The following is a 25,276-nucleotide window of genomic DNA, read 5'->3' as shown; positions in this document are numbered from 1 at the left end:
TCATGGCTGCCAAGAAGAGACAAGGGCCCCTCAGAGGCCCACGGCCCGGGCAGGGAGCACTGCTCGGGCCCGAGGCACCACGAGGGCGGTGGGAACGCTCAGGCTGTCAACAACACAGGCTGGTTCCTCGGTCTAAACAGCTGAGCGGCTGAGGTCATGATGGGTGGAGAGCCGCCAGCGCCTCTCTAACAATGCCGTCTCCAGAGCAGCCTTCTACCTCACGGGGAAATGGGAGGGAAGGAGAAGATCACTCTGCTGGAGACCAGGAAGGGCGAGAGCACAATGGCTCTGCTGCCTAAACTGAGTGCAGCTGCCGCGGGTGGGCTGGACTCAGCCCCCCACCTGTCAGCACCTGCCCCATGGACGGGAGACTCTCACTAGAAGACGGGGCCCAAAGGCGTGAAACCATGTCAGTCTAATCGAGGAGCTGAGCACATTCCATCTCTCAGCTGGCTTCTGAAAGCAAGACAGAACGACTGACCACTCTCTGCCCTCCCAGGGATACCTAACTGCTCCCAGTATACACACGGGGGAGGGCACCTGGGTTACTTCCTGGGCTACCTTTCTCCTCAGCCGACCTCCCCAGATAAACAAGCCCTCTCCCCGCACAGTCGCCAGAGCCTCACTCACTGGAAACGGGCAGCAAGTCCAGTCTGCACTTACGGATACCAGCCCATGGTCCTGCCCTCCAGCCGCGACACCTCACCGGGAACAGCCTGTCTGCTCTGGCCCTGACCCAGGGCCCCCCACCCAAGGGAACAGTCTTGCAAGCTGGGGCTATGCTGAAGCAGAAGCTTTGACAGTCTGGCCTCTCCCGCTCCCTGCTCCCGCTCTGGCCCAAGGCCAATCCTAGGATGCGGCCCTCGGCGGGATTTGAGACTGCTCTGGAGAAAGCTGTGTCTACCACTTCCTCCTGAGTGACTCCAAAGAGGCAAACGTTCCTACTTCAATAAAGCTGCCTGGGGTCCAGCGCTAGTTCTGGAACAGACTCCGGCGCACCAGGGCCCGGGCCGGGTACGCACGTGTTCAGCACGTAGAGCACGGTGTGCACGATGTACGGGATCAGGTGGATGTTGCTCTCCCGGCCGCCCCCGCCCGTGTCCGCGCTGAAGGACTGCTCCATGGCAAAGCGCAAGAAGAGCAGCTTGATGTCATGGATGTTGAGCTGGTACGTGGGCTCCCGCTGGCCCGTGCACTCCTGGAGGTAAGTGTTGTGCCTGGGAGAAGGGGACAGAGGGCGAAGTGGAAGCCAGCTTCACGGCGAAGACCCGCTGGGAAGGCAGAGCCCCCGCTGGCCGGATGGGTGCAAAGGTTACGCGACGGACAGGGAACAACAGGGAGAGTAGAGAACGGGGCAGGGCTGGGGCACGAGCACGGCGCCCTTTCATTTCTGCTCTCACTAAATGAGACGTTCTCCAAGCTGTGATGAGAACGCACTGGTCTGGGGACCCACTCCTTGATAGACTAACGTCACAGAACGTACTGTGCCCACAACTGGAAGTACATTTCGGAAGAAGCAAAGTACGGCTTATCCACCCTGCCAAGGTGATCTATCCATAAGGATCATCCATGAAGAACCTCCATGAAGAAGAAAAAAGGCTTCTCTGCATTAATGCACCTCACCACCTCCCTGGGCTCTGCCCGACCAGCTCTGGGCCTGGGTTTCTGACACACGGACAGCAGCTCAATGTGGCCCAGTGGGACCTGCATCATCATCACTGCCGAGTGCCTGGTCCCTGAGCTCAACAACAGGACTCAGGATGCGCACCACTGTCCTAGGCACCTGTTTAAGGGACGAGGACCTCAAAGAGGGCTCTGCTGCTCCACTCTGGATTTTAGGACAAGAGCAGCTTTGAAAGGAGACCAATGTTCCCCGAGCTGTTAAGCTATTTTCATTATTTAAACCTCAGAGGAACGGAAGTCAACTCTGGGAAATTCTGGCCTCGAGGATCAAGTCAGGGATCCTGTGTCTTGAGTCCTAAGATCAGGAAAGAAGGGCAGGCAGCAGAAAACCAGAGATTCCTCCCGGGGCCCAAGCGCTGAGGATGCAGGGTCCTCCCAGCAGAGTCACCCCTGCTCCAGGCAGCTCCCGTGAGCAAGTAAGGATGGACGTGGGTCTCCGATGACAGGGCTGAGCTGATGGCTGATCTTTCTCCATCTCCTGGGAAACCCCCTCCACCTTTTTTTGGCCACACCACACAGCGTGTGGGATCTCTGTACCCCAACCAGGGACTGAACCTGTGCCCTTGGCAGTGAAAGCACAGACCGTAACCACTGGACCACCAGGGAGGTCCCGACCTCCTCTTTCCGACCACGCCCCATGCTCCACACTCACCTCGCCAGGCAGGTGGCAAAAGCTGACTCGGGGACGTGGGGCCCCCAGACTGGAAGGAGCCCGTTGCACTTGGTGTTGGCGTTCTGCAGGGCGGCGCTTTCCCACTCTTCCCGGCCTCGAGCCAGCCTGGATTGGGAGGAGAGCAGGGACAAGTGACTACCGACTCTGCAAAGGAGCAGCCACTTGTGACCACAAGATGGTGAATGCCGGCCCCACAGCCTCCGGTAGGCAAGCCTGCTCTCACCAGCCCTGGGCCAAAAGTCAAGTGCATTTTCCCAGGAATGGTTCTGGGGCCTATAAGGCTAAAGGCGGGACACCCTACTTCCCAAAGCCTAAGGAACAGAATTAAAACTTCAGGGCTGGCAGCCCCAGCCCCTCCCAGGCCGGGGCCTCCCGCAAGCTGCCTGCTGCGTGAAGGCCCCAGGTCTGGGAAGAAGTACACGTGGGGGGGCCTGTGGGGGCTGTCCCCCAGGGAGCAGGCCCACCTGACGGCCGCCAGGTGGCAATCGTAATGCACGATGTTGAAGTGGGACACGGTGCTGTAGCCCTGCTGCTTCCGGGGCTTGTTCTCCATCTCTTCCAAGGCCACCCGCTTGGTGAAGGTGTAAATGCCCAGGACCTTAGTGGGCTGCAAGGACAAGGAAAGAGGAAGAGAGGTGAGAAGCTCCACGGCAGGCTCTGGAAGGAGGGGAAGCAGAGCAGAGGGAACCCCGGGGCTGTATGCCTACGAGGGGCTGCGCTCACTAGCATGGGACAGTCAGCCCTGCAGTCACTTGGTCAGCACTCGGCGGGGCACTGCCCCGGTGAGATGAGGGCTGTGGGGAGTGACCGAAATAAGGTGGGTGCTGTGCGGACAGAGAGGCAGAAAGGCAACACGGAGCGTCCTTTCCTTTTTGCTGCATTCACCTCCCTTCCTGGTAAGTCGCTTGTTTTTCAAAACTGACCAGAAAGCCCCACGGAGCCTGTGTCACCCCGGGACTTACGGGCCTTGAGCCCTGGCTGCCTGCCAGTCAGCAGGCTGGGGAGCGAGGAAGTCAACTCGAGCTGGAGAGGAAAAGGGCACCCCTGAGGCCTCAGGGCAGCAAACTGGCCACCTGCTGCTCTGCTCCCGGGCGGTAAAGCGAGTCTGGTGGCGCCGAGAAAGCTGAGGTCCTGACCTTCTTGCCAGGTTACCTGAACAGGGGCAGCATGGTGTCTTTTAACAGCCCCGGCTCTGAACTGGCCTAGAACTCTGCCTTTGCTACGGGTACTGTTTTCTCATCCACAGATGAGGGCTCTTCATTACACGTTTAAAGATAAAGTTACTCAGCTGACATAAAGGCTCTGGGCACAGGGCCTGACTCAATGAGCGGTGCTGCTGCGGACGGTTCAGATCAGTCTGCCTGCCGCCTCTGAAGAGGACGGCTGGTCCTCAGGCGTGAGCCCCGGCGGGGCCCGGCAGCACACCTGGAACTTGTAGCCCTCCCTGCAGATGCAGCATGTGAGGCCAGGCTCCTCGATCAGCTCCTCCATCTGCTTCAGCAGTGCCGTCTTCGTCACCACCTGGCCCTTCTCGTTGGTCTGCAAGGGGGGCCCAGGGGGCGGGTCAGACAGGGCTGCCGCCCACCCTCCCCACGGGCCCAGGACACGCGGGCACACGCTGACCCTCCATATACGGGGAAAGGACAGCTGTACTGAAAGGAAACCTCTTCGCGTGGCTTCTAATGAGGGTGCAAACCCAGATCCGCCTGCTCTTCTCTCCCCACAGGAACCAGGGAAGCAGAGGAAACCATCCGGCTGGAACCCTAGCCAGTGGCCGCCTGCCACCAAAAAGGCCCCCTCTTTGTGCCAGCAAGACCAGGCCTCGGCTGCTGAGGGCTGCAGCGCATGATTCATTTACTGTTCCCACGAGAGTTTTAAATCTGCTGACAGAATTCGCCGGCTGGAGACAGCCTCACAGGGTTGCAGCCTCCTCCAAGGGGGCAGTGAGGAGAGCCCAGAGCCCCTGTGTCACCCAGACCTGGGTTCAAACGCCCACCAGCCGCGTATTAGCTATGAGCCTTGGCCTGCTTACTGCACCTCTCAGCCCCAACGAGTTCATCTGAAAAATGGGTACAATGTCAACCTCACAGACCCGCACGGGGGCTTACACCACATCTTACAACGGCCATCCCCGTCTCTAAAGTCGCTGTAAATCTGAGCCGTCTGGCCTCTGCAGCACAGTGCAGAGCACTGAGAGCCACATCTCTAAGCAAAGCGTCCGGCACGGCGCCCCACCCCCCAGCCGCATCTTCAGCACACCCAACCCCGGCTCCTAGAGCCCCCGTCAACAGGCGGGGCCCGGGCGCGCGGTACCGTCATGCCCAGCGTGCCCAGCGCCTTCTGCCGCATGGCCATGGCCAGGCGCTTCTTCTCGGCCCGGGTCTCCCTGCGGGCCGCGTCGATCTTCCTATTCACATCCGGGTGCTCCCGCAACGCCTCCAGCAGGTTCTCGGCCAGGGTCCCGATGCCCTCGTCGCTGGACACCTGCTCCAGTTTGTGCAGGCTTGTGATGGAGTCGGTTCCAATCAGAACCTGCCAAGACAGGACCAGAGAGCTGACGGCCAAGTACACAGGCAAGTGTTCTCCTCAGGAGCTTCAAGGTTGGAGAAGAACAAGCACGATGTGCTCAGTCTCACGCCGTCTGCTTGGTTTCCATCGGATCCTTTGATCTTACGCTTCGAGAGATTTGGACATGGAGGCTAGACTCTGCCACCGACCCGAGCAGTCACCACGCTCTGCAGTCCTCGATACCCCCACCTACAAAATGGGGGCAGGCCAGGGTCGCTGTGACGACTAAATCAGGTAAAGCACCCAGCACAGCAAACGTGAACGGGGCTCAGGTCAGACGCTCCAGAGAAGCGGCATCTGACAAGGCCTCAGCGGTGAACTCAGCAACCGCACCAAGGAGGGCTGGCCCCGCCGCTGACGGGGGCTGTGCTGCGTGCTGCATCCGGGCCCCCAGGCCCACCAAACCCAGGAGCACAGGCGTTTTCTCAACTGGAGTATTCCAGACGCACAAGCACACGTGGGAGTAGGAAAGAGAAAGAGCCTAGAAACAAACGCAAACCGAAAGACCCCGGGCTTAACAACGCTGGCAGCTGCTACGCGGCAGCAGCCCACTCCCCACAGGGGTGTGAGCGCGTCGCCCCGCCAAGGGCAGACGGGTCTGCTCGCTGTGAGGCCTTGGCACTCCCCAGGTCACCAATCACTACAGAGCCGACACTCAACTGAAATCTAAGTCAACCTGTGACATGGAAGTTCAGCAATCCACTCGAGTCACTAGCTCATCAATCGAGCTTCACAGCAGGTACGCACGTGTCCACTTTGTTCTTCAGCACAACGACGTTAGCTCATGTCTCAACAACTCTGAAGGCTGAGCTCGTAGCTGAACAGCCTACTGAATGGTACATGCGGGCTGTCTGCTGTGCAAGTGTGCGTGCACACCCACGCACGCGATGCCCCTGCCCGCCTGAAGCTTACACTCTGGTCAGGAGGGCAGACCGCACACTAATAATCCAGCGTCACGGACTCCCCTCCCTTCACTCGCTTCCAAACCCCAGAGTTCTCGTCAATTTCAATGGCACCCCCACCCCCCGCTGCCCAGTCCAGACACTGAGCAGAGTTCCTGATTCACCCAGCTGCTTCACTGCCCACATGCAGTCAATCTCCAAACCCCATTTACTCTGCCCCCCAGATCTCCGTGGAATCCATTCACTGTCCACCTCACTAACCGGAGCTCAGCCGCCAGGGGCTCTCATCCAGCCTCTGATAAACTGTCCTTCCCGCCCCCACATCACCGCCCTGCCATTCGTCCTCCAGGGAACAGCCAGGGGCACCACCCTTGGGAGGCACCACACACTGCTCTCCTTGGGGAACGCGATGTGGACCCACGCTGATGTCTCCAGCGCCAACTCTTGCCAGGCCTCCCCCAACTGGAACTGCTCTCAGTTCCTGGAACGTTTCTAGCTCTCTCACCTCTGAGCCTTTGCAGGCATTATATTCTCCTCTTAGAAATCCCCTTTCCTTTGACCCCTTCCCCACTACATATTTACCTCTGATACCGGTATTTGCTCTGATACCCTATGTCCTGGGCTCTATCTTCCACCAGAGAGCAAGCTCTGGAGGACTCACACAGGGAATGTTTCTTTTGCTAACACTGCTTCAGCCTAGCACAGCTCAGGTACATGACAGGCACTACACACACTCGTGGTGGAAGAAAAGTGAGTGGTCAAGAGCAGGAATGCCAAGCATCTACCTAGATGAAGCCTTACTTTAAAAAAGAATCCAATTAGTAACTTAAGAATAAGCCTGGAACCCACTGACCAGAGTTCCCAAGTCAACGTGTTGCCACTGGTCAAATTACAATTCTATCCCTTGATTTATCCACATTCAAAATAACGATGCTACAAAGATGCGAGGAAAACGGTGGAAACGATTATGCAGGAAGAATTATCCATAAAGATGCACTGATTATGACTATTACTACTGAACTGAAGAAAAGTTGAAACCAATGACTATTTGAGCGAGACGTATGGAAGATCTTTGTTGTGGCCAATTAACCACATTTTTAGAATGAGTTTTCAGAAAACATCACTAAATGAGAATGTGGAAACAACACAACAAAAAGGCAGCCCTGAGGACTCTCAAAACCCAACAACAAAAAACAGACGCTGCTACTAGAAGCGGGGCAAAAATACGGAAATGCTCGTCCTGAAGATGGATGGAGGCCTGGAAAGACGCGCAGGGAGCATCACCAGCCGCCAGAGAAACACAGATTAGATCATGATACGCCGCCCTCCGTCTGTCGGCATGGCTGAAACAAAGAGCAGTGCAGCCCCAGATGCTGGCGAGGATCGATAGAGCAGGGCCGCTGAGACCCTGCCGAGGGGCGGGCAGAGCAGCGCAGCCCCTCCAGACAACAGTCTGGCAGCTACCTGTAGAATAAAATAATGCAACCGCTACGCAAGCCGATGGAGCTGCAGTCCTGGGCACTTAACCCAGAGAAATGAACACTTACTCACACGAAAGCCTGCACATGAAGCCAGCCCACTGTATTCACAATTGCCTCAAAATGGCAACGACCCTTTAGTTGGTGACGGGTAAACAGGTCACGGGGCGTCCGCACCGGGGACTACTCAGTAACGAGAAGCAACAGACCCCTGGCACACACGGCAGTCAGGATGAACGCCAGACAGCTGTGCTGAGTGACAAAGGCCAAAGCCACACGCTGCTTAATCCCGCTCTGTGCTCAGCATTCTAGACAGGACAGATCTAGGGAGATGGGGGCCAGGCCGGCGGCTGCCCGGAGAGGTGGGTGCGGCTGGGAAGGGCCACAGGAGGGAGCCCTGCGGTGGCGGCGTGGACGCCGACGCCCGGGCTGTGACGACTTGCTACGGTTTTGCAAGATGCGGTACTGAGAGAAGCTAAGTAGAGGCGGCACGTGACGTCTCTGATAGTTCTCAACAACTGCACCTGAATCTAGTTATCTCAAAATAATAGGCTAACTAAAGTGATCCAGACTGGCCACCTGTCTGGGTCAATTACTATCTGTGAGAGTAACAGGTATCTCGACCCAGTGACTATCAGGAATGAGCAACACGGCGCACAGGGTGCGCCTCCCTACGAACCGAGCTTCTGGCTGCCAGCACAGAGCAGAAGCTGGCGGTGATGGTGTTACAGACGTCCCGGGGGCTGTGGCCAGGAGTCAGCTTTCACCCCCCTGGCCAGCCACACCCTCACAAACGCTGCTCAGCTGAGCCAGGAGGTAACGAAGGCCCACGTAAGAATGAGCTGAATGAGGAAAACACAAATGTAACTTAATCTTCTCTGCACACAGAGAGATGAGCCAGGTGACTTCTGAGAGTCCATCTACTCTGGGACTCTCATACATTAGGGCAGTTCCCAGCTGAAGGCTAATCGAGGCGGTCACCTTCACTCAGTCGTGGGAGATGAGCAGAGAGGGTGTGGTTCCCTCACACGCCATGTCCTGCTCCAGAATAAGGCCCCGTGCATGTTGGCCACTCACCTGGGTGGCAGGGTGCTGGATGGCCAGCCCCCGAAGAAGCCTCAAGATGAACGGCAGGGCTGGGCGAGATAAAAACTTTTTCCAGACGTCAGCATCCAGACTGCAAAGCAGAGAGAGGCTCATGAGCAGGCCAGAGAGGCAAAGGCCGCCCAGAAACCGGCCGGTGACTCTGGCTTGTTTAGACGTGACCACACCTTAAGCATACCGTCAGGAGTCACAGCAGACCACCCAGCCCAGCTGAGAACCCGGGAGAAGTAAGTGCCTGAGGGGCTTCCCTGACGGGCCAGCGGCTAAGACACTGAGCTCCCCGAGCAGGGGGCCCAAGAGTCATAGCAGACCACCCAGCCCAGCTGAGAACCAGGGAGAAGTCAGTGCCTGAGGGGCTTCCCTGACGGGCCAGCGGCTAAGGCGCTAAGCTCCCCGAGCAGAAGCCCAGGTTCGACCCCTGGTCAGGGAGCTAGATCCCACATGCAGCAACTAAAGATCTTGCACACTGCAGCTAACACCCAGCACAGCCAAATAAAAAGTCTTTAAAAAAGAAATGAGTACTTGAAATACAAGCCAACAAACTGCCATCCTTTCCCACAGCCCCAAGGGCTGCATGGTCACCAGAAGGAGAGGGCGACCCCGAGGAAGGCTGAGGGATGCCCAGATGACGGAGGAGAGAAGGAAGCAGGAGAGGGGAGGTGGGCGTGCTGCTTACTTCTTGGCACTGGGGATGTGCTTTTTCATGTAGTCCAGGGCACTCTGGGTGATTCCCTTCTGCAGAATCAGGTCCTTCAGTTGATGTCCATTACTGTTGTTCTTGATGCCAGCTGCAATTTTACAGAAGCAGTCCAGGAAGACCTTATCGTCGCCACTGTGATCTTCATCATACCTGGAGGAAAGAGCGAAGGCCCTCAGAGTGCGAAAGGAGTAACAGAAGCCGATCATGTCATCCTCCTGGCTCACAGGCCTCGAAGCCCTACAGCCCCAACTCCTGAGCCTAACAGAAGACCTTCCCACCTGCCTCCTGCCATGCTGCCTCTTCCCTGCCACGCTCCCCGAATTCCCAACCTTCTCTCCCGTTCTCTGCTTTTACACACCTGAGTCCCTCCAACCAGCTCGCCTTCTCTGCCTCACCAGCTGCTGCTTTAACACAATATATTTTCACTTTCTGCCTCCCCAGTTAGGCCAATCCCCTAGAAGGCCAGACTGGTACACAAAAGTCTAACAGAAACTCAGGTGATTCTTCCTTAGTCTCCCAGAACTGGTTCAGGGCTTTCCCGGCAACTCTCAGTTAGCTGTCTGAATCTAAGCCACGTACTTATCAAAGCTGCAGTAGGGTTTGAACCGCTCCACCAAGATCTGCATTTTCTCTACCTCCCCGAAAGAAAGGTACGGGATGATGCGAAGCAGGCCCTGGAGCACGCTAGGGTTGGAGCGGACGAAGGTGCTGTTGATCTGGTCCAACAGCATCACAAGCTGATCTTTGTCGCCCGTCAGGAGGAGGTTGCCCTACAAGAAGAAAGGATGGAAGGCCTGTTAATACGGCCGGGACTTTGGCTGCAGCCAACAGCTGGCCCTGAAAGGTTATCCACTTCCATCAGAGCCCCCAGAAGTAGCCTCAGAAGAGCAGTGTCTCAGCACTTCCTGGGAATAATCAACAGTGTGAGCTCCACCTCAAAAATTGGTTTCTAAGTTTCAGCGCTGGTTCTATTATTAGTGGTCAAATATTCCCATACAGGTGGTCAAAATACACCAACACAGGCTTTCCCTTCCCCCAGACAATGCAGGCTCCCTGGTATTCATTTGGTCCTAGCTCTAGCCAAAACGTCAGCACCAACAAGACCACGGGAACGTACAGGTGCACCAAGTGGAGAGAAACTGAACTGGGAGTTGGAGACCTGAGTTCTAGGCGTCTAACTATACATTATGATACCAACTGTATGATACCAAACGGCTCACTTCATTTCTCTAGGCCTGGAGCATCCTCAACTGTGAAATGAGGCACTGCACTAAGGCCCCTGTCAATCAGCTGGACCAGCCGCTTTGTTTCCTCTGAATCCGTGGACTTCAGGCTTCGATGCAATGACGTCACCATCAGGAATGGCTGCCATTCCTACCAGCTGCGAAGGTTCAATAGCTCCTGGCTGACACAGCTAGACCCAGGTAAGCCGGTGGCTGGCAACGAGACGGTGCCTGTGGATGGACAGACCGGCCCCACCCACCTTGTCCTCGCTCAGGGGCTCGGCGTTGGACTCGTCCAGGATGACCTCCATGATGCTCAGCACCTGCTCGGCCACCGCGGCACCACCACTGTCCTTGCTCTCCTGCTCCGCCACCAGCGCCTGCGGGAGGGGCCAGTCACATGCAGCGGCCACGGCCACGCCCCGCTAACGGGGCCCCTCCTCCAGGGCGCTCTTCACGGCCTCGTGCTCAGACAAGCTGTGCACCCACCTCGCACGCATGTGTGTGCATGTGTGTGCGCGTGCATGGGCATGCGTGGGGAGACAGACACAGTGTGTGTTTCTGAGGACGGTGGAGACAACGTTGTGGTGTCCTTCTGGTCGCCCCAAGTGCGTGCGCGTGCGCGCGTGTCGCTGCGTGTGTGTGGTGTCCTTCTGGTCGCCCCAAGTGCGTGTGTGTGCGCGTGCACGCGTGTCGCTGCGTGTGTGTGGTGTCCTTCTGGTCGCCCCAAGTGCGTGTGTGTGCGCGTGCGCGCGTCGCTGCGTGTGTGTGTGTGTGGTGTCCTTCTGGTCGCCCCAAGTGCGTGTGTGCGCGTGCGCGTGTGTCGCTGCGTGTGTGTGTGGTGTCTTTCTGGTCACCCCAAGTGTGTGTGTGCACGTGCGTGTGTGTCACTGCGTGTGTGTGGGTATGTCGCTACGGGTGTGTGTGGTGTCTTTCTGGTCACCCCAAGTGTGTGTGTGTGTATGTGTGTGTGCGCGCGCGTGTGCATGTGAATGTGTGTGTTGCTGTGTGTGTGTGGGGGGGTGTGTGTGTGTGTGCATGTGAATGTGTGTGTTGCTGCGTGTGTGTGTGTGGTGTGTGTGTGGTTTCTTTCTGGTTGCCCCGTGTGTGTGTGTGTGTGTGTGTGTGTGTGTGCGGGCGTCGCTGCGTATGTGTGTCACTGCGTGTGTGTGTGGTTTCTTTCTGGTCTCCCTAAGGTGAATGGCACCAATTTTCCACTGGGGTGCAGTCAGGACTGCTGCAGGGACTAACTTCCTCCTGCTTCTGAGTTCAGGAAAGAAGCAAGGATGCTCCTGTGTGCTGTGGCGGCAGCAGGGGTGAGCCAGCAGGGGGACAAGGGGCAGCCTGCATAATTCAAGCCTCTGTGCCCATCGGTCAGACAGATGCCACGTTTGCAAAGGTCACCAATCCGTATCATCTGGGGCAGGGTGGGATGTCTTCCCCCACCCCTGCTTATCCCTCAGCTTCTGCAGCCCGCACTCTACCAGGTTGAGGGTCCCCAGCATGACGTTCAAGGTGTTCATCTCCAGCTTGACCAGCTGCTGCCGGTTGACTTTCACCTTCACGCAGTAACTGAACAACTTCAGCAGCACCTGACAAGAGAAGCCAGTCGGAACCCGTGAGAGCACCCAACGATGAAGGGGTGGGGACAAGCGGGAAAGAGATACCCTAAGAAGGGCAGAGGGGCCGTGCCACCACCAGCAGACACTCCTGAAATACACAGGAGGGTGAGGTTTCTTGAGGGCGACACGACACGGCGGCTGGGGTCGCCTATCGGGCTGGCACTTAGACGGCAGAGTTCTCCAGCAGTAGCTCCCATGGGCTGGGTCTGTCTCTACCCCTCTCAGACAGGGCAGTGACACCAATTCCTAGTGGAATAGGCGATGCTTGGTTGCCCTGGGCGAAACTCCAGTACTAACTCAGACCCTGAACTGACAGTAAACAAAAAGATCCTAAAGCTCGTGACCCACGGGAGCTCTGAACCAGGTATCTCATCTAAGGCACGCGTATAATAATTAATGTACATTCTCACGTCCCCTGGAGGCGGAAAATAATAGTGCAAGATGCAAGGTGCCTTTAGAATCGCCTGCTTCTCACGAGACAGCTGGATGGATGACCAGACAAAATCCTTCCAATTAGTTACTCACAAAATCCACTTCAACAATGAGAACGTGAGGGATGACTGCCACAAGTGCAGTTCTGGGTGGACAGACAGCTGGACGCTGGTGTCCACAGGGGACTGCAGAAGCGAGCAGAAGGCTTGCTCTCACACTGGTGTTCCGGAGGAGTGGCCAGGAAGAGAGCCCTGGGGGAAGGGCCCTGAGGCATGGAGGGCCCGGGCAACGGCCAGGTTGGTCCCTGGCAGGCACCGGTCCACGGCACCATGCTGCCCCCTAGGGTTAAATGGCAGCGGCCGGCCTGTCCACGGGGGCCCCTCCAGAAGAGGAGGGCTGGTCCTGTCTTGCTGCCTCCGACTCACCGTTAGAAGATGGCGTCCCTGCTTGAAATCTTTGATCCCTGCCAGTCTGTTAAGCATGCACTCCAGGCCCCCACACTGGGCCATCACACCAGCCATCTTGTACACTTCTTCTTCATCCTCTTCTTCATCTGAGAGAGAAGGAAAGCCAAGCGGAAACGGAGGTGAAGCCCGGAATAAAGCGCAGCCCTCGTCCAGGTGACAGCTCCTCTTTTCCAATAAAGGGGGCCAGTATCGGGTATTAAACTACACTGTCTTGCTCCTGATGGCTCTTTTTTTTTAATTTCAAGTTAATTAAAATTGCTTATTCAAATATGTGAAAATATAAGCACTACAACCACCTTTAAAAAAAGCCCTAAATAAATAATCCTGAGCTTCTTTGGTGCTAATTTCATTTCCTCCCTAAGTTCCCACCCACCCTCAATACCAGAGGTATCCAAACGAGGCTGTAAATGACTGTATTCTTCCTCAAAGAAGAAACAATGCCCCCACTTCTGAAGAGAATTCCTAGAGTACCTGCTCCGAATACCCCTGAAGCCTCAGAATGTGAACTGCCACTGGTCCCAAACCTCAGACCCGATGTGCAGCAGCGTCTGCGGGAGGCTGTACCTGTGGTGGAGTCCAGGGACTCGATAAACTCCTCGGTGGCATCGCCCAGCAGCCCCCGCATCCGATAAACAATCCTCATGGGCTCTCCCTAAGAGGAGGAGGTTGGAGAAAGACTTGTAAACAGGCCCAGAAAATGCAAAGGACCCAACACCTGGTCTGCTTAATTTAACGAACACTTCAGCAGTATAGACAACTCCAATTCTTCGTGAGGTCTTAACCACAGAATATAGAATCCTAATGCCCTACAACTCAGGGGAAAGGAAGCTCATTTTATGTAGGGTCTACCATAAGCCTAGAATTGTGTAAAGCACTTTATAGACACTACTTCATTTAGTTTCATTAAATACATATAATAGCTGTTAACAACTGTGATTTATTGTTTTACTCTGTGTTGCCCCAGAAAAACATCTATTTCTGCTTTATTGACTATGCCAAAGCCTTTGACTGTGTGGATCACAATAAACTGTGGAAAATACTGAAAGAGATGGGAATACCAGACCACCTGACCTGCCTCTTCAGAAACCTATATGCAGGTCAGGAAGCAACAGTTAGAACAGGACATGGAACAACAGACTGGTTCCAAATAGGAAAAGGAGTACGTCAAGGCTGTATATTGTCACCCTGCTTATTTAACTTCTATGCAGAGTACATCATGAGAAATGCTGGGCTGGAGGAAGCACAAGCTGGAATCAAGATTTCTGGGAGAAATATCAATAACCTCAGATATGCAGATGACACCACCCTTATGGCAGAAAGTGAAGAGAACTAAAAAGCCTCTTGATGAAAGTGAAAGGGGAGAGTGAAAAAGCTGGCTTAAAGCTCAACATTTAGAAAACGAAGATCATGGCATCTGGTCCCATCACTTCATGGGAAATAGATGGGGAAACAGTGGAAACAGTGTCAGACTTTATTTTGGGGGGCTCCAAAATCACCGCAGATGGTGACTGCAGCCATGAAATTAAAAGACGCTTACTTCCTGGAAGGAAAGTTATGACCAACCTAGATAGCATGTTGAAAAGCAAAGACATTACTTTGCCAACAAAGATCCGTCTAGTCAAGGCTATGGTTTATCCAGTGGTCATGTATGGATGTGAGAGTTGGACTGTGAAGAAAGCTGAGCGCCGAAGAACTGATGCTTTTGAACTGTGGTGTTGGAGAAGACTCTTGAGAGTCCCTTGGACTGCAAGGAGATCCAACCAGTCCATTCTAAAGGTAATCAGTCCTGGGTGTTCTTTGGAAGGACTGATGCTAAAGGTGAAACTCCAGTACTTTGGCCACCTCATGCGAAGAGTTGACTCCCTGGAAAAAGACTCTGATGCTGGGAGGGATTGGGGGCAGGAGGAGAAGGGGACGACAGAGGATGAGATTCATGGATGGCATCATCAATGTGATGGACATGAGTCTGAGTGAACTCCGGGAGCTGGTGATGGACAGGGAGGCCTGGCGTGCTGTGGTTCATGGGGTCGCAAAGAGTCAGACACGACTGAGCGACTGAACTGAACTGAAGCCCTATGCTAAGGCTTCCGAGGTGGCGCTAGTGGTAAAGAACCTGCCTGCCAAAGCAGGAGACATGAGACAGGGTTCAATCCCTGGGTCAGGAAGGTCCCCTGGAGGAGGGCATGGTATATACCCACTCCAGTATTCTTGCCTGGAGAATCCCACGGACAGCGGAGTCTGGCAGGCTGCAATCCATAGGTTCACAAAGAACTGGACATGACTGAAGCAGCTTAGCAAGTAGACACCCACGCAAGCCCTACACTAATTAGGCACTTCATATTATCCTTTTACACAAGGTTACACAGCTTGTTCAAAGGCATTCAGCTATAAGCCAGGTACTGATTCCAAGCCTATGCCTCCTTCAGAATTATAAAATCTCTCTAATCAACAGGGACCACTACTCAAAGAATCAGGTCAAGGGAAGTCAGTAAGATCAAAAGGCTTTGACTCAAGTCTCAGAAATCAAAACAAGAAAACAGAATACATCCATCTTTGCCTATGGAGATCCTGAGAGCTCCATATAACCATACAGTAAGGACTGGATTCAAGCAAATCTCAAGCTAAAACCTACAACTTGATAGAATGATTGGAAATAAGTCTTGAATTACAAGATAACAGCAACCTTCCTGAACTGAGGGATCATGAGACTTTACTATCCGCCAGGTACTGACTAGGCACTCCAGCCTATACACTCTTAGGAGTTACCCTCATTTTGGAGGTGAGAAACGGGGGACTGAAGTCACACTCCAGGAAATTAAGGGTGAGCAGGTACCACACTAATCCATGCTGCCTGTCGCTAAGCCATGCTCAGCCTCAGGAGAGAAAATCTTGGAGGGAAAGAACTTGTCGGGCCAGGCCTCAGAGCGTATCTAGCTGTGGAAGCCCAGTGAGAACTAAGAGAGGGAACAGCCACAGACCATGGACAGAAAGAGAAGGACATGGGACACAGGCCCTGGTGAGCGGCTGGAGAGGTGGGCTATTTATCAGGAAATAAGGGGGAAGTAAGGAGAGAAACTCATGAAAGCCAGGGTGAAAGGCTGCTCCCAACTCTGGACTTCGCCACAAGAAACCCTTGGTGGATGAAGCATTAACATGAGAAACAAATGATCCCCAACTTCTGCCTCCTGGTTCAAAATGGGAGGCTGCCCATGCGTATTCTTTGGGTCCGATACCACCATTTACAAGGGTGCCCGTAGAAGCTTGGTCTTAATTTTTATGTGCATCAGGGACTAAACCTGCACCATTCTGTTTTGAGGCTGAAATGTCAGTGGCAAGATGCAGTGGATGGAGAAGTCTTCTGTGTATTTATCTGTGCTATATCCACTCAACGGGCAGTAGACCAACAATACACAATGACCAGGATTCCCAGCACAGTGGGAGAACAGAACAAAGTACAAGTATGTAACAAATGGAAGGCCAAAATGTACTGTTCAGTTCAGTTCAGTCGCTCAGTCGTGTCTGACTCTTTGCGACCCCATGAATCGCAGCACGCCAGGCCTCCCTGTCCATCACCAACTCCAGGAGTTCACTCAGACTCACGTCCATCAAGTCAGTGATGCCATCCAGCCATCTCATCCTCTGTCGTCCCCTTCTCCTCCTGCCCCCAATCCCTCCCAGCATCAGAGTCTTTTCCAATGAGTCAGCTCTTCGCATCAGGTGGCCAATGGAGTTTCAAGCTTTAGCATCAGTCCTTCCAGTGAATATTCAGAACTGATCTCCTTTAGGATGGACTGGTTGGATCTCCTTGCAGTCCAAGGGACTCTCAAGAGTCTTCTCCAACACCACAGTTCAAAAGCATCAATTCTTCAGAGCTCAGCCTTCTTCACAGTCCAACTCTCACATCCATACATGACCACTGGAAAAACCATAGCTTGACTAGACGGACCTCTGTTGGCAAAGTAATGTCTCTGCTTTTCAATATGCTATCTAGGTTGGTTATAACTCTTCTTCCAAGGAGTAAGCGTCTTTTAATTTCATGGCTGCAGTCACCATCTGCAGTGATTTTGGAGCCCAAAAAACATACTGTTAGTAACTACCAATTTAGCTTTTCAGACTCCACAGAAATATTCGAGACTAACGACAGAAAAGTTCACTGTACTTCACTGGTACACTAGTTTGCTGTAATTCAATTAGATGATTCATTTATTAAATATCTCCCTAATAGAAAAAAAGGGAAGAAAGAAAAGGAGAGGAGCGAGACAGGAAATAGAGATGAGACCAAGAAAAGAGGCAGGAGAGGGGAAGAGGACCATCTGACTGTTCTGATCGGACAGACAGAACTGAGGGGCCGGAAGGGCCAACGTGCTGTGCTCCCTTCATTTCCCGTTCTCACTCCTTCAAAACAACTGCCTTTTGAGTCTCAATCCCCAGTTGGTAAAACAGAAACCATGCTATTCGACGCCACGCTGGAACATGTTCTGAAAGGTGGGCAAGTCCATCGAAAGCTGAGACTCAACCTCGGTGCCCACATGGAAAGGGAACCCAACAGCAGGCGCTCCCCGTCACAGGGCTTCCTCACTCTGCTGGCCGCCCGGCTGCGAAGCCAGGGCTGCTCGCCCCTTCCTGCAGCTCCTCGCCCTTCCCCAGGCGGCGGCCCCACGAGGAGGACAAGGCGGCGGCTTTTCCCACACTAACACGCCCAGGAAGCTCAGGTCCTCAGTGCTGCTGCAAGCTAGCCACGCGACCGCTACCACGTCTGGAAGCCAACCCACACCGCAGGCGAGGAAACGAGCACGCACCTCGTTTGTGGTACACCAGACCTTCTTGTAAACCTCAGCCACAGGGAGGTCCAGACTAATGATTTTATTGTTCACTAGAAGCTGAACGGAAAAGAAGACGAGGACGTTATTCCAAAGAATCGTCATGCAAGCACATTTTAAGATCAAAGGGTGCTTTACCGATCATTGTCTATGCATCACGGACCTACTGACTCTCCCTCTCTAAAAAATGCACGTGTGTGCACATCACACACAATTTTGTGCACAATTTCAGGGGTTCCAAATAGCCTTAACCCAAACCATGGACTCCCTGGCTTAAAGGCCCTGCTGAGCACCTTCTATCCCAAGTCCATTTCAGCTCAGCACCAAAAGGGGCAGCTTTCTCCATTTCACCCAACGCGTTTTTCACCATGTATGTGGTAACAGCAGATCCCAGTGTCGTCTGCCAGAAGGTACCAGGTACAGGGCCAGAACCTGCGCTGGGGCTAATTTGCCAGTATCTGGGGAGCTTGGTTAGCTTGGACTCACTGGAGGCCTCTGCCACAGCAGCAAGAACGACGAAAGCCTGTGCCCTAACAAGCTACAGCCATCTGCTCATTACCACACACCAGGCAGCAGGAAGAGCCCTTTACAGGTGAGGCAGGCAGGCGGGAATCCTGGAGCGGCATTTAAAGACGCCCAGGGCTGCCCAGCCCCTGAGGGAGAGGAAGCCTAACCACGGCGGGGCTGAGCTATGCTCATTACCTCCATCCCGCTGTCATCCTCCAGCAGAGCCACCAAGTCACAGTCCTGGCAGATCTTGTTCTTTATGTCCCGCATGAGGGGCCCGATGCCTGGCTCGTTGCTGCTATACGGGTTCCCAGGCATTCTGCCCTGTAAGAAGTCTTCCTGCTGGGGGTCCTTCTCCAGGGTCACGAAGAACTCAGTGACTTCATTCTCTTCCTGAAGGACAGAGAGAAGGAAGCAGAAGGGAGGGCATGAGCACATGCACAGAGACCACTCACATTCAGACCACACTGCCTCGTTCACAGACACCCAGGGAGGCACACCAGACTCACCCAGCCCCTTATACACTTAAAGACAAAAGGGCAGGAAGCTCAGAGGTGATTCAAAAACCCCAAACATAATTCAAAGAGCCTTAAAGAGCAGGCATCTTCTCTGAAACTCAAGGGTGGGTTAGGAGAGAGAAAGCCTAACCAAATACGCAGATGAGGAGTGCCCCACGAAAGCTGGATCACTGACATGAGGGGACGAGGCTCCCCTCCTGCTCGTCCCACGAGACGCTAACCAGCCCAGGGCCAGGTGACTCTGTCACTGGCGGCCCTCTGGTCAAGAAAACGGCCTTCTGTGTATCACGTGATACTCAGCGGTCTCTCATCATTAACTGATGAGACCGATGCTCTCCACCCTTCCTCAGTAACAGAAGGGGATTTATGCAGTTCAGGCTGCAGATACACTTTCACGCGTGCATGCGTGCACAGAATGCGGGCAGGGAAAACAGGAAGAGAGCAAGAAGGCCCATCTGCCCACTCAGGGCTGCTTCTTTCACAGGATCGTGGACGGACAAACACCAGGATTTGGGCAACAGGAGGTTAGACCTGGCTCAAAAGAAAAAGACTGATTTTGACTTTCAACCTAGGAAATGGGACAAGGAACGGCTTTAGATTTCTTCCATCATTAGCATCGGGAAAATCATGAGGTTGCCTCTGCTTTACGGGTGGAGCTTCCTAAAACACTGACTGAACGGGTCACTGCTGGGACAATGACCCACGACTATGATGAACCACCACGGCTTGTGCTCACGGGGTAGATGATGCTGCAGAGCCTCTCGAAGATGAAGACAGGGGTCCGGGAGTCGTCCAGATTGTAGCGCTTGGCTGTCTCGATGCACACGGCCATGAAGGCCTTGGTTTCCGATTCTGTACCTGCCGGAAGTCAACGTGGCCAAGTCAGTCAGGCAGGAGCTGCACACACAGAAGCTGAGGTGAGACTCATCACTGACAGATCCTCTCTGCCTGGTGAGTGGCAACATCAGTATTTCAACTGGAAACCTGAAGCTGACGGATTCTTGCACTGAGTCCGCACTCCATCTGAGGCCTTCACACCCAAGGCGACATAGTGCATCACACTTGGCTGTGCACAGGTCCCCTCCCTCTGGGAATCATAACCCTGCATCCTCTTGCCCAAAAGAGGTACTCAAGAACGTGAAACAGTGGTACTAACTGAGCTCCTGTCAAAGCAAAAGGAAGTGACAGTTTTCAGTTTCAAAAAGATTAGGTAGATGGCCCTCCAGAAGCCAAACAGATAACTTCAATCCACACATTCTTGCAAAGGGTCCAGCTGACAAGGTCACAAACCAGCTCAGCATGGCAGCTAAAAATGGCACCTTCAGAAGGACTTCCATGTCTGGCAATAAAGCAGACTATGTCCCCTGACCTACTTTTCACTCCTCCACTTAAGAACAATTTAAAATAGTGGGGAAAAAATAAAAAGGCATCAGTGGACTGCTACACTGGCAAAGAAAGCCACAGCTCCAAAATTAGGAAAGACCAGGAACCCAGGGAGGTCAGCAAAGCACTCAGGCTATTTTTTGCCATGAGCATTGGTTTTCAAAATCTGCCAGGATTTGAGAGCTGGATACAAAGCCACAAATCTCCCAAGAGGGAGAATCTGGCAGGAACCACTGCCTACACACACACAGGTCTGGTACCCCGAGAGCTACATCCTTGGGAGAGGTACGGGGTGCTCAGTCGCATCTGACGCTCTGTTACCCTGCAGACTATAGCCCCACCAGGCTCCTCCGTCCGTGGGATTTTCCAGGCAGGAACACCCCAATCCAGGGGATCTTTCCGACCCAAGGATGGAACCCGCACCTTCTGCAATGGCAGGCAGATTCTTTGTCACCATGCCGCCTGGGAAGCCCTCTTTGGTATAAGCATCAATTAAAAATAACTATTCTTTTCCCCCAAGCAAATCAATGAAAGCACACTGTCTTGCCTTAAAATGTAGCACTGAACAGAGGGGAAGAAAAATCTCCTCTGAGCACTCATAACAAGCTGTCCCTCACAGAGGTCTGTGGCTCAAACTATGTAGGAGATCTGAAAACTCTAAGTTCAGAACTTTGTTGAAGGTGGCCCTGGGTTGGCCATGCCCTGAGCTGCTTCACAGAGGCAGCTACAAATCGTCTCCAGAAAAACCCATCTTTGACTCAGGTCCCGAAGAGTTTCCACAAAACACAAGCTCACAGTACCAAAAAAATAAATAAATAAAATGCAAGATTTAAAGCAAAGCACCAAAGGCAAGAGCCAGAATAACAACAGGATCAGATTAATAGATATTTCAAGTTTTAGAATTAGCAGATACGGAAATGTTTGTTATGCTGAAAGACTATACAAGAGAGAAAATGTCTGCAAAAGACTAGACACAATAAAATCTACATAAAATTGCAAGAATTTCATGGGTAGATTAAACAGATAACACACAGTGAAGAAAAAAATAAACTAAATGGTATGTTATAGGATGGAAGACATTATCCAAAATCAACATAAAGATACAATGAGACGGACACTATGAAAGAGGGAGGTGGAGTCCCACAAGGACAAGGAGAGAGAACAGAGTAGAGGCAGCTGAAGCCACAGCAGCCGAGAATCTTCTAGAACCAATGAAGGACACCAGGCTGAGAACTCTTGACCTCTCCCTGCCCTGTGAGCTCAAATACAGAAAGTCCAGGACCTTCCTGGTAGTCCAGTGGCTAAGAACCTGACGGACAGGGCAGGGGTCATGGGTTCAATCCCTGGTCTGGAAGACTCCACATGCCACAGGGCTTAGCCCGTGTGCCCCAACTACTGAAGCCTGTGTGCACTAACGAAGAACCAGCACAGCAAACAATAAATAAGCAAAAAAATTTTTTAAAAACGAGTCCAAATTTACTGAGGCCAGATCTGGAATTTTCCGACTCTAAGCACCAACAGTCTTAAGAAAAATGTCTCCTTTACTCAAGTGTGAGGAGGCGTCTGCTGCCCATGGTCCGGGCCTAAGGAGCCCGGGGACTGGGCCACGCGCCCCGGCGGAGCCAGAAGGGATGCAGCCCGCGGGCCGCCGGCCGGGCTACCTGTGGTCATGTCCTCCAGCATCTCCAGAAGCATGTCCTGCGTCTCATCGACCAGCTTGGTCCTCTGCACCACCAGCTTCCGCAAGCACAGGTATCCGTTCAGCACGGTGCCCACCAGGCGGCTTTTAAAGTGCCTTTTGATGGACTCCACCTCCACAAAGGAGGAAAGTAGGCCTGTGGGGACAGGAGAAGTTGCTACATGAGTTCAGAATGGGAATTAAGCAAAGACGGTCCATGTTTTCAAACGATGACTCGCAACTCAAAAGCAGGGCAACGCTGTCTTTGTGCCTGACATGGAGCAGGTGCTCAATGACATGAACTGGTCAGTAGACAATGGGTGCTCGAAGATGTACCCCGTCCACACGGGAAAAAACACAGAGCTTAAAAGGCGCAGTGTGGTCAACATGAGAGAGAAGAGGTCAACCTCAGCACCCAAGGAATCAAAGGTCAGTCCCCAAACTATCCCCAGGGTGTCCAGTGGAAGGGCCAGGAGGCTCCCTCTACCTGTGAGACTCTTGAGGGCATAGCCCTGCTGCAGATCGGTGCTCAGGGTGGCTTCCTCCAGGGCCAGCAAGCGGGCTATTTCCTAAACAGGAAGACAAGCACGGTCAGCATGACAGCACCACAGGGACACCGGTCAGCTCCCCCACCACCCAGGGACGCTCTTTCACCCTGAACCTTTGCAGAACTCCTTTCTAAGAAGCCAAGGAGAGCTATAAAGATGTTAAGAGACTGCTTACAAATGGAGGACAGTTTAAATGTCCCCAGCAGACTGCTATATCCTCATGAGGAACACAATGAAGTCACAAAAGTACCCCAGGCAGACTTCAGAAATATTCCAGGTTCAGTTTCAGACCGCTGTAATAAAGTGATCATCGCAATAAAGCGAGCCACACAAATCCATCTCTTCCTATGAATATAAAACTTATGTCCACACTCTATTTTAATTCAGTAAGTGTGTGGCACCACTGTATCTAGAAAACAATGTATATACACTTTAATTACAAAATAATGCTGTTGGAAAATGGCTTACTTGACACAACCTTTATTTAAAAAAAGCACAATAAAGCGGGGTATGCCTGCATTTTGAACAAGTATTTCTCCCTGGAGTGAAGACGACCACAAAGTTTATATAGAGAAAGAGAACAAGGAGAGCGGGGCTCGGGAAAGGGGCCCCCTGGGCTGGGCCAGGGCGACACACCTTGGTGATGAGGTTGCCCACGTAGGGCAGGACTCCTCGGGCTGCCAGGTAGACTTTCCAGTGAGCTGAAGTGATGAGCTTCTGGTAGAGAGCCAGGTACTCGGCTGCACACTCGCCAGCAACGCTCAGCTCGTCCAGGTAACTGCCGTGGAGCCGGACGATGGGTGAGCCCACCCGCCCCACAGCCCCGACGGCCCCCTGGCTCTGCCCTCTGCGGTCCTCCACTCCCCCTGCCTCGCTGGGGAGGACCAGGGCTGAGAACACCCCAGAGCCCCACTTGGGAAGTCCTCAGGCCTGGGGAAGGCTCCAGAGCACCCAGCAGGGACTGCAGTGCAACCCACTGTACACGTCTGGCCGATAAAGCACCAACACACGAATGGTGGCTACCAGGGCAGTGAGAGAGTGCTGCGCCTGAAGGGCTCACGAGGCGAGTGGCCGATAACTTGGAATCAGACTGCCTGGGCTGAAGTCTTGCCTTCCTGGGGCTAAGCCAACTAAGCACTCAAAGCCCAGGTGAGCACTACATGAGGCAATGCATGCCAAGCCTTCGTGAGCTAAGACCTCGAAAGACACTGGCTACTGACTCTATCACCACCACCACTGCGGTTATAACCACTGCACGTGGCTGCTCAGCGCTTCTTGGTTTCTGTGGTCTTCCACAAGAAAGGAGGTGGCTACAGCGCAGGCGTGCCTCCCGTCGCCCTGGTCTGTGGACTCCCCTGGGAGAGTGGGAGGGCTCCCTGGATGAAGTCCCGCCACCCTGCCCACCCCGCTCTCAGATGGTACCTAGTGAGGAGGTCTAGGACCTGCTGCTTGCGGCTGGGGATGGTGGCCAGCGCCTCCACAATGGTGCAGGCTGCCTGCCGTGCAGCCTGCGTGGCCGGAGTAAACAGCACCTGCAGGGGTGGGGAGAAGCGCCTGGCTCAGCGGACAGCCTCTCATCCGGCCCCGCCAGGCACAGTCAACTGCCACCCATCCAGGGGAAATCCTCTGAGCTCCTCATGAGCAAAGGGGTAAAGGAAAGATCATCTAACTCAAGATCTGGCTGCTGCAGATAGGCAAGAAGGCCAAGAGTCCCATCTTCATGGAGCTTTTCTCCAACAAGTACTTTGGAGAACATACTAAGACGACAGAACCAGGAAGAAAGACAGGCAGGTATTCTCCTTAGCAAAGATGTCTATGATTCTATTTTGGAGACAGCTACCTTGGACAGCAAGGAGATCAAACCAGTCAATCCTAAAGGAAACTAACCCTAAATAGTCATTGGAAGGACTGATGTTGAAGCTCCAATACTTTGGCCAGCTGATGGGAAGAGCTGACTCATTGGAAAAGACCCTGATGCTGGGAAACATTGAAGGCAGGAGGAGAAGGTGACGACAGAGGACGAGATGGTTGGATGGCATCACCCACTCAATGGACATGAGTTTGAGCAAGCTCTGGGAGATGGTGATGGACAGGGAGGCCTGGCGTGCTGCAGTCCATGGGGTTGCAAAGAGTCAGACACAACTTAGCAACTGAACAATAACAACATGCTGAACACTTATGTTAAATGTAGACCAAGTGTTCACGTTATACACCAATGGACAAAGGAATTCTCTAACATATCATCACTTTAATCTTTAAAAACATTAGCTGGAAAAAGGAAAAGGACAGAAGACGTGAAAGGTGGACGGTGAAAGCAGTGCAGGCGCTGAGGCACCGCCCTGCTCAGCGGTCAGGGAGGAGAGCAGAGAGCACGAGCTTGATCACAGGGCAGAGTTCTGATGTGGCCCACCCACCACGTGGGCGGCTGCAACGAGAGCCTCCGCCCCGCAGAAAGGAAGCAAGACTACCAGAGAGAGAGCAGAGGAGGCGTGCGGTGAGGGGCGGGGCGCCCCACCTGGGGCCTGGGCCCAGGGCAGCCTGAGGGGCCACTGACCTGCCGCAGCCAGTTGTTGTGGCCCAGCTTGAGGTCCAGCGGGGAGGCCCGCTTCCCCCGCCGACTCAGGAACTGCTTCCACCGCCACACGTACTTCTCGGTCAAGTAGAGGTGGCGGAGCTCTGACTTGCTGGGAGACTTCCCGTTGCCGTCGATCCCTGGCAGGCAAGGGGGTGCAGGGAGAGGAAAGGGGGAGATGGTGGGGCAGTCGGCCAGGGGCAGGAAGGGCCCACTTCTCAAGTCCCGAAAGACAGACACACCTCGGATGGGAAGACACTTCTTCCAGGCTTCATAGGATGCTTTGGGGTCCCTCTTGAGCCAGAGCTGGGCCTGGGCGTGGATCTCATTGCAGTACGGCCTCACGGTGGTGAGGGCCTCGACAGGGACGTCCTGGAGAAGGAAGGCGGACGGGTGAG

General features: G+C 53.8%; 1 protein-coding gene across 3 annotated transcripts in view; it reads right to left on the bottom strand.

Moving 5' to 3' along the window:
* Positions 1-25,276, bottom strand: part of UBR4 (ubiquitin protein ligase E3 component n-recognin 4) — a 131,301-nt gene that overhangs the window by 8,216 nt on the left and 97,809 nt on the right. For all 3 annotated transcript variants that reach the window (XM_069579255.1, XM_069579258.1, XM_069579256.1), the window contains 21 exons: positions 25,121-25,250; positions 24,861-25,018; positions 23,729-23,838; positions 22,943-23,084; positions 22,246-22,327; positions 21,742-21,915; positions 19,434-19,555; positions 18,375-18,572; positions 17,652-17,732; positions 13,417-13,504; positions 12,811-12,938; positions 11,816-11,923; positions 10,592-10,711; positions 9,688-9,878; positions 9,085-9,258; positions 8,382-8,481; positions 4,670-4,888; positions 3,782-3,895; positions 2,821-2,963; positions 2,336-2,461; positions 1,023-1,217 (listed from right to left, as the gene is read on the bottom strand). In XM_069579255.1, coding sequence (XP_069435356.1) covers positions 1,023-1,217; positions 2,336-2,461; positions 2,821-2,963; positions 3,782-3,895; positions 4,670-4,888; positions 8,382-8,481; positions 9,085-9,258; positions 9,688-9,878; positions 10,592-10,711; positions 11,816-11,923; positions 12,811-12,938; positions 13,417-13,504; positions 17,652-17,732; positions 18,375-18,572; positions 19,434-19,555; positions 21,742-21,915; positions 22,246-22,327; positions 22,943-23,084; positions 23,729-23,838; positions 24,861-25,018; positions 25,121-25,250 — 2,903 coding nt within the window. The remainder of the gene's footprint in view (positions 1-1,022; positions 1,218-2,335; positions 2,462-2,820; positions 2,964-3,781; positions 3,896-4,669; positions 4,889-8,381; positions 8,482-9,084; positions 9,259-9,687; positions 9,879-10,591; positions 10,712-11,815; positions 11,924-12,810; positions 12,939-13,416; positions 13,505-17,651; positions 17,733-18,374; positions 18,573-19,433; positions 19,556-21,741; positions 21,916-22,245; positions 22,328-22,942; positions 23,085-23,728; positions 23,839-24,860; positions 25,019-25,120; positions 25,251-25,276) is intronic.

Source organism: Ovis canadensis, chromosome 2, assembly GCF_042477335.2.
Source record: "Ovis canadensis isolate MfBH-ARS-UI-01 breed Bighorn chromosome 2, ARS-UI_OviCan_v2, whole genome shotgun sequence".
NCBI classification, from domain to species: Eukaryota; Metazoa; Chordata; class Mammalia; order Artiodactyla; family Bovidae; genus Ovis; species Ovis canadensis.
The sequence above is the reverse complement of the archived record's forward strand: the minus strand, read 5'-3'. Positions and strand labels throughout refer to the sequence as shown.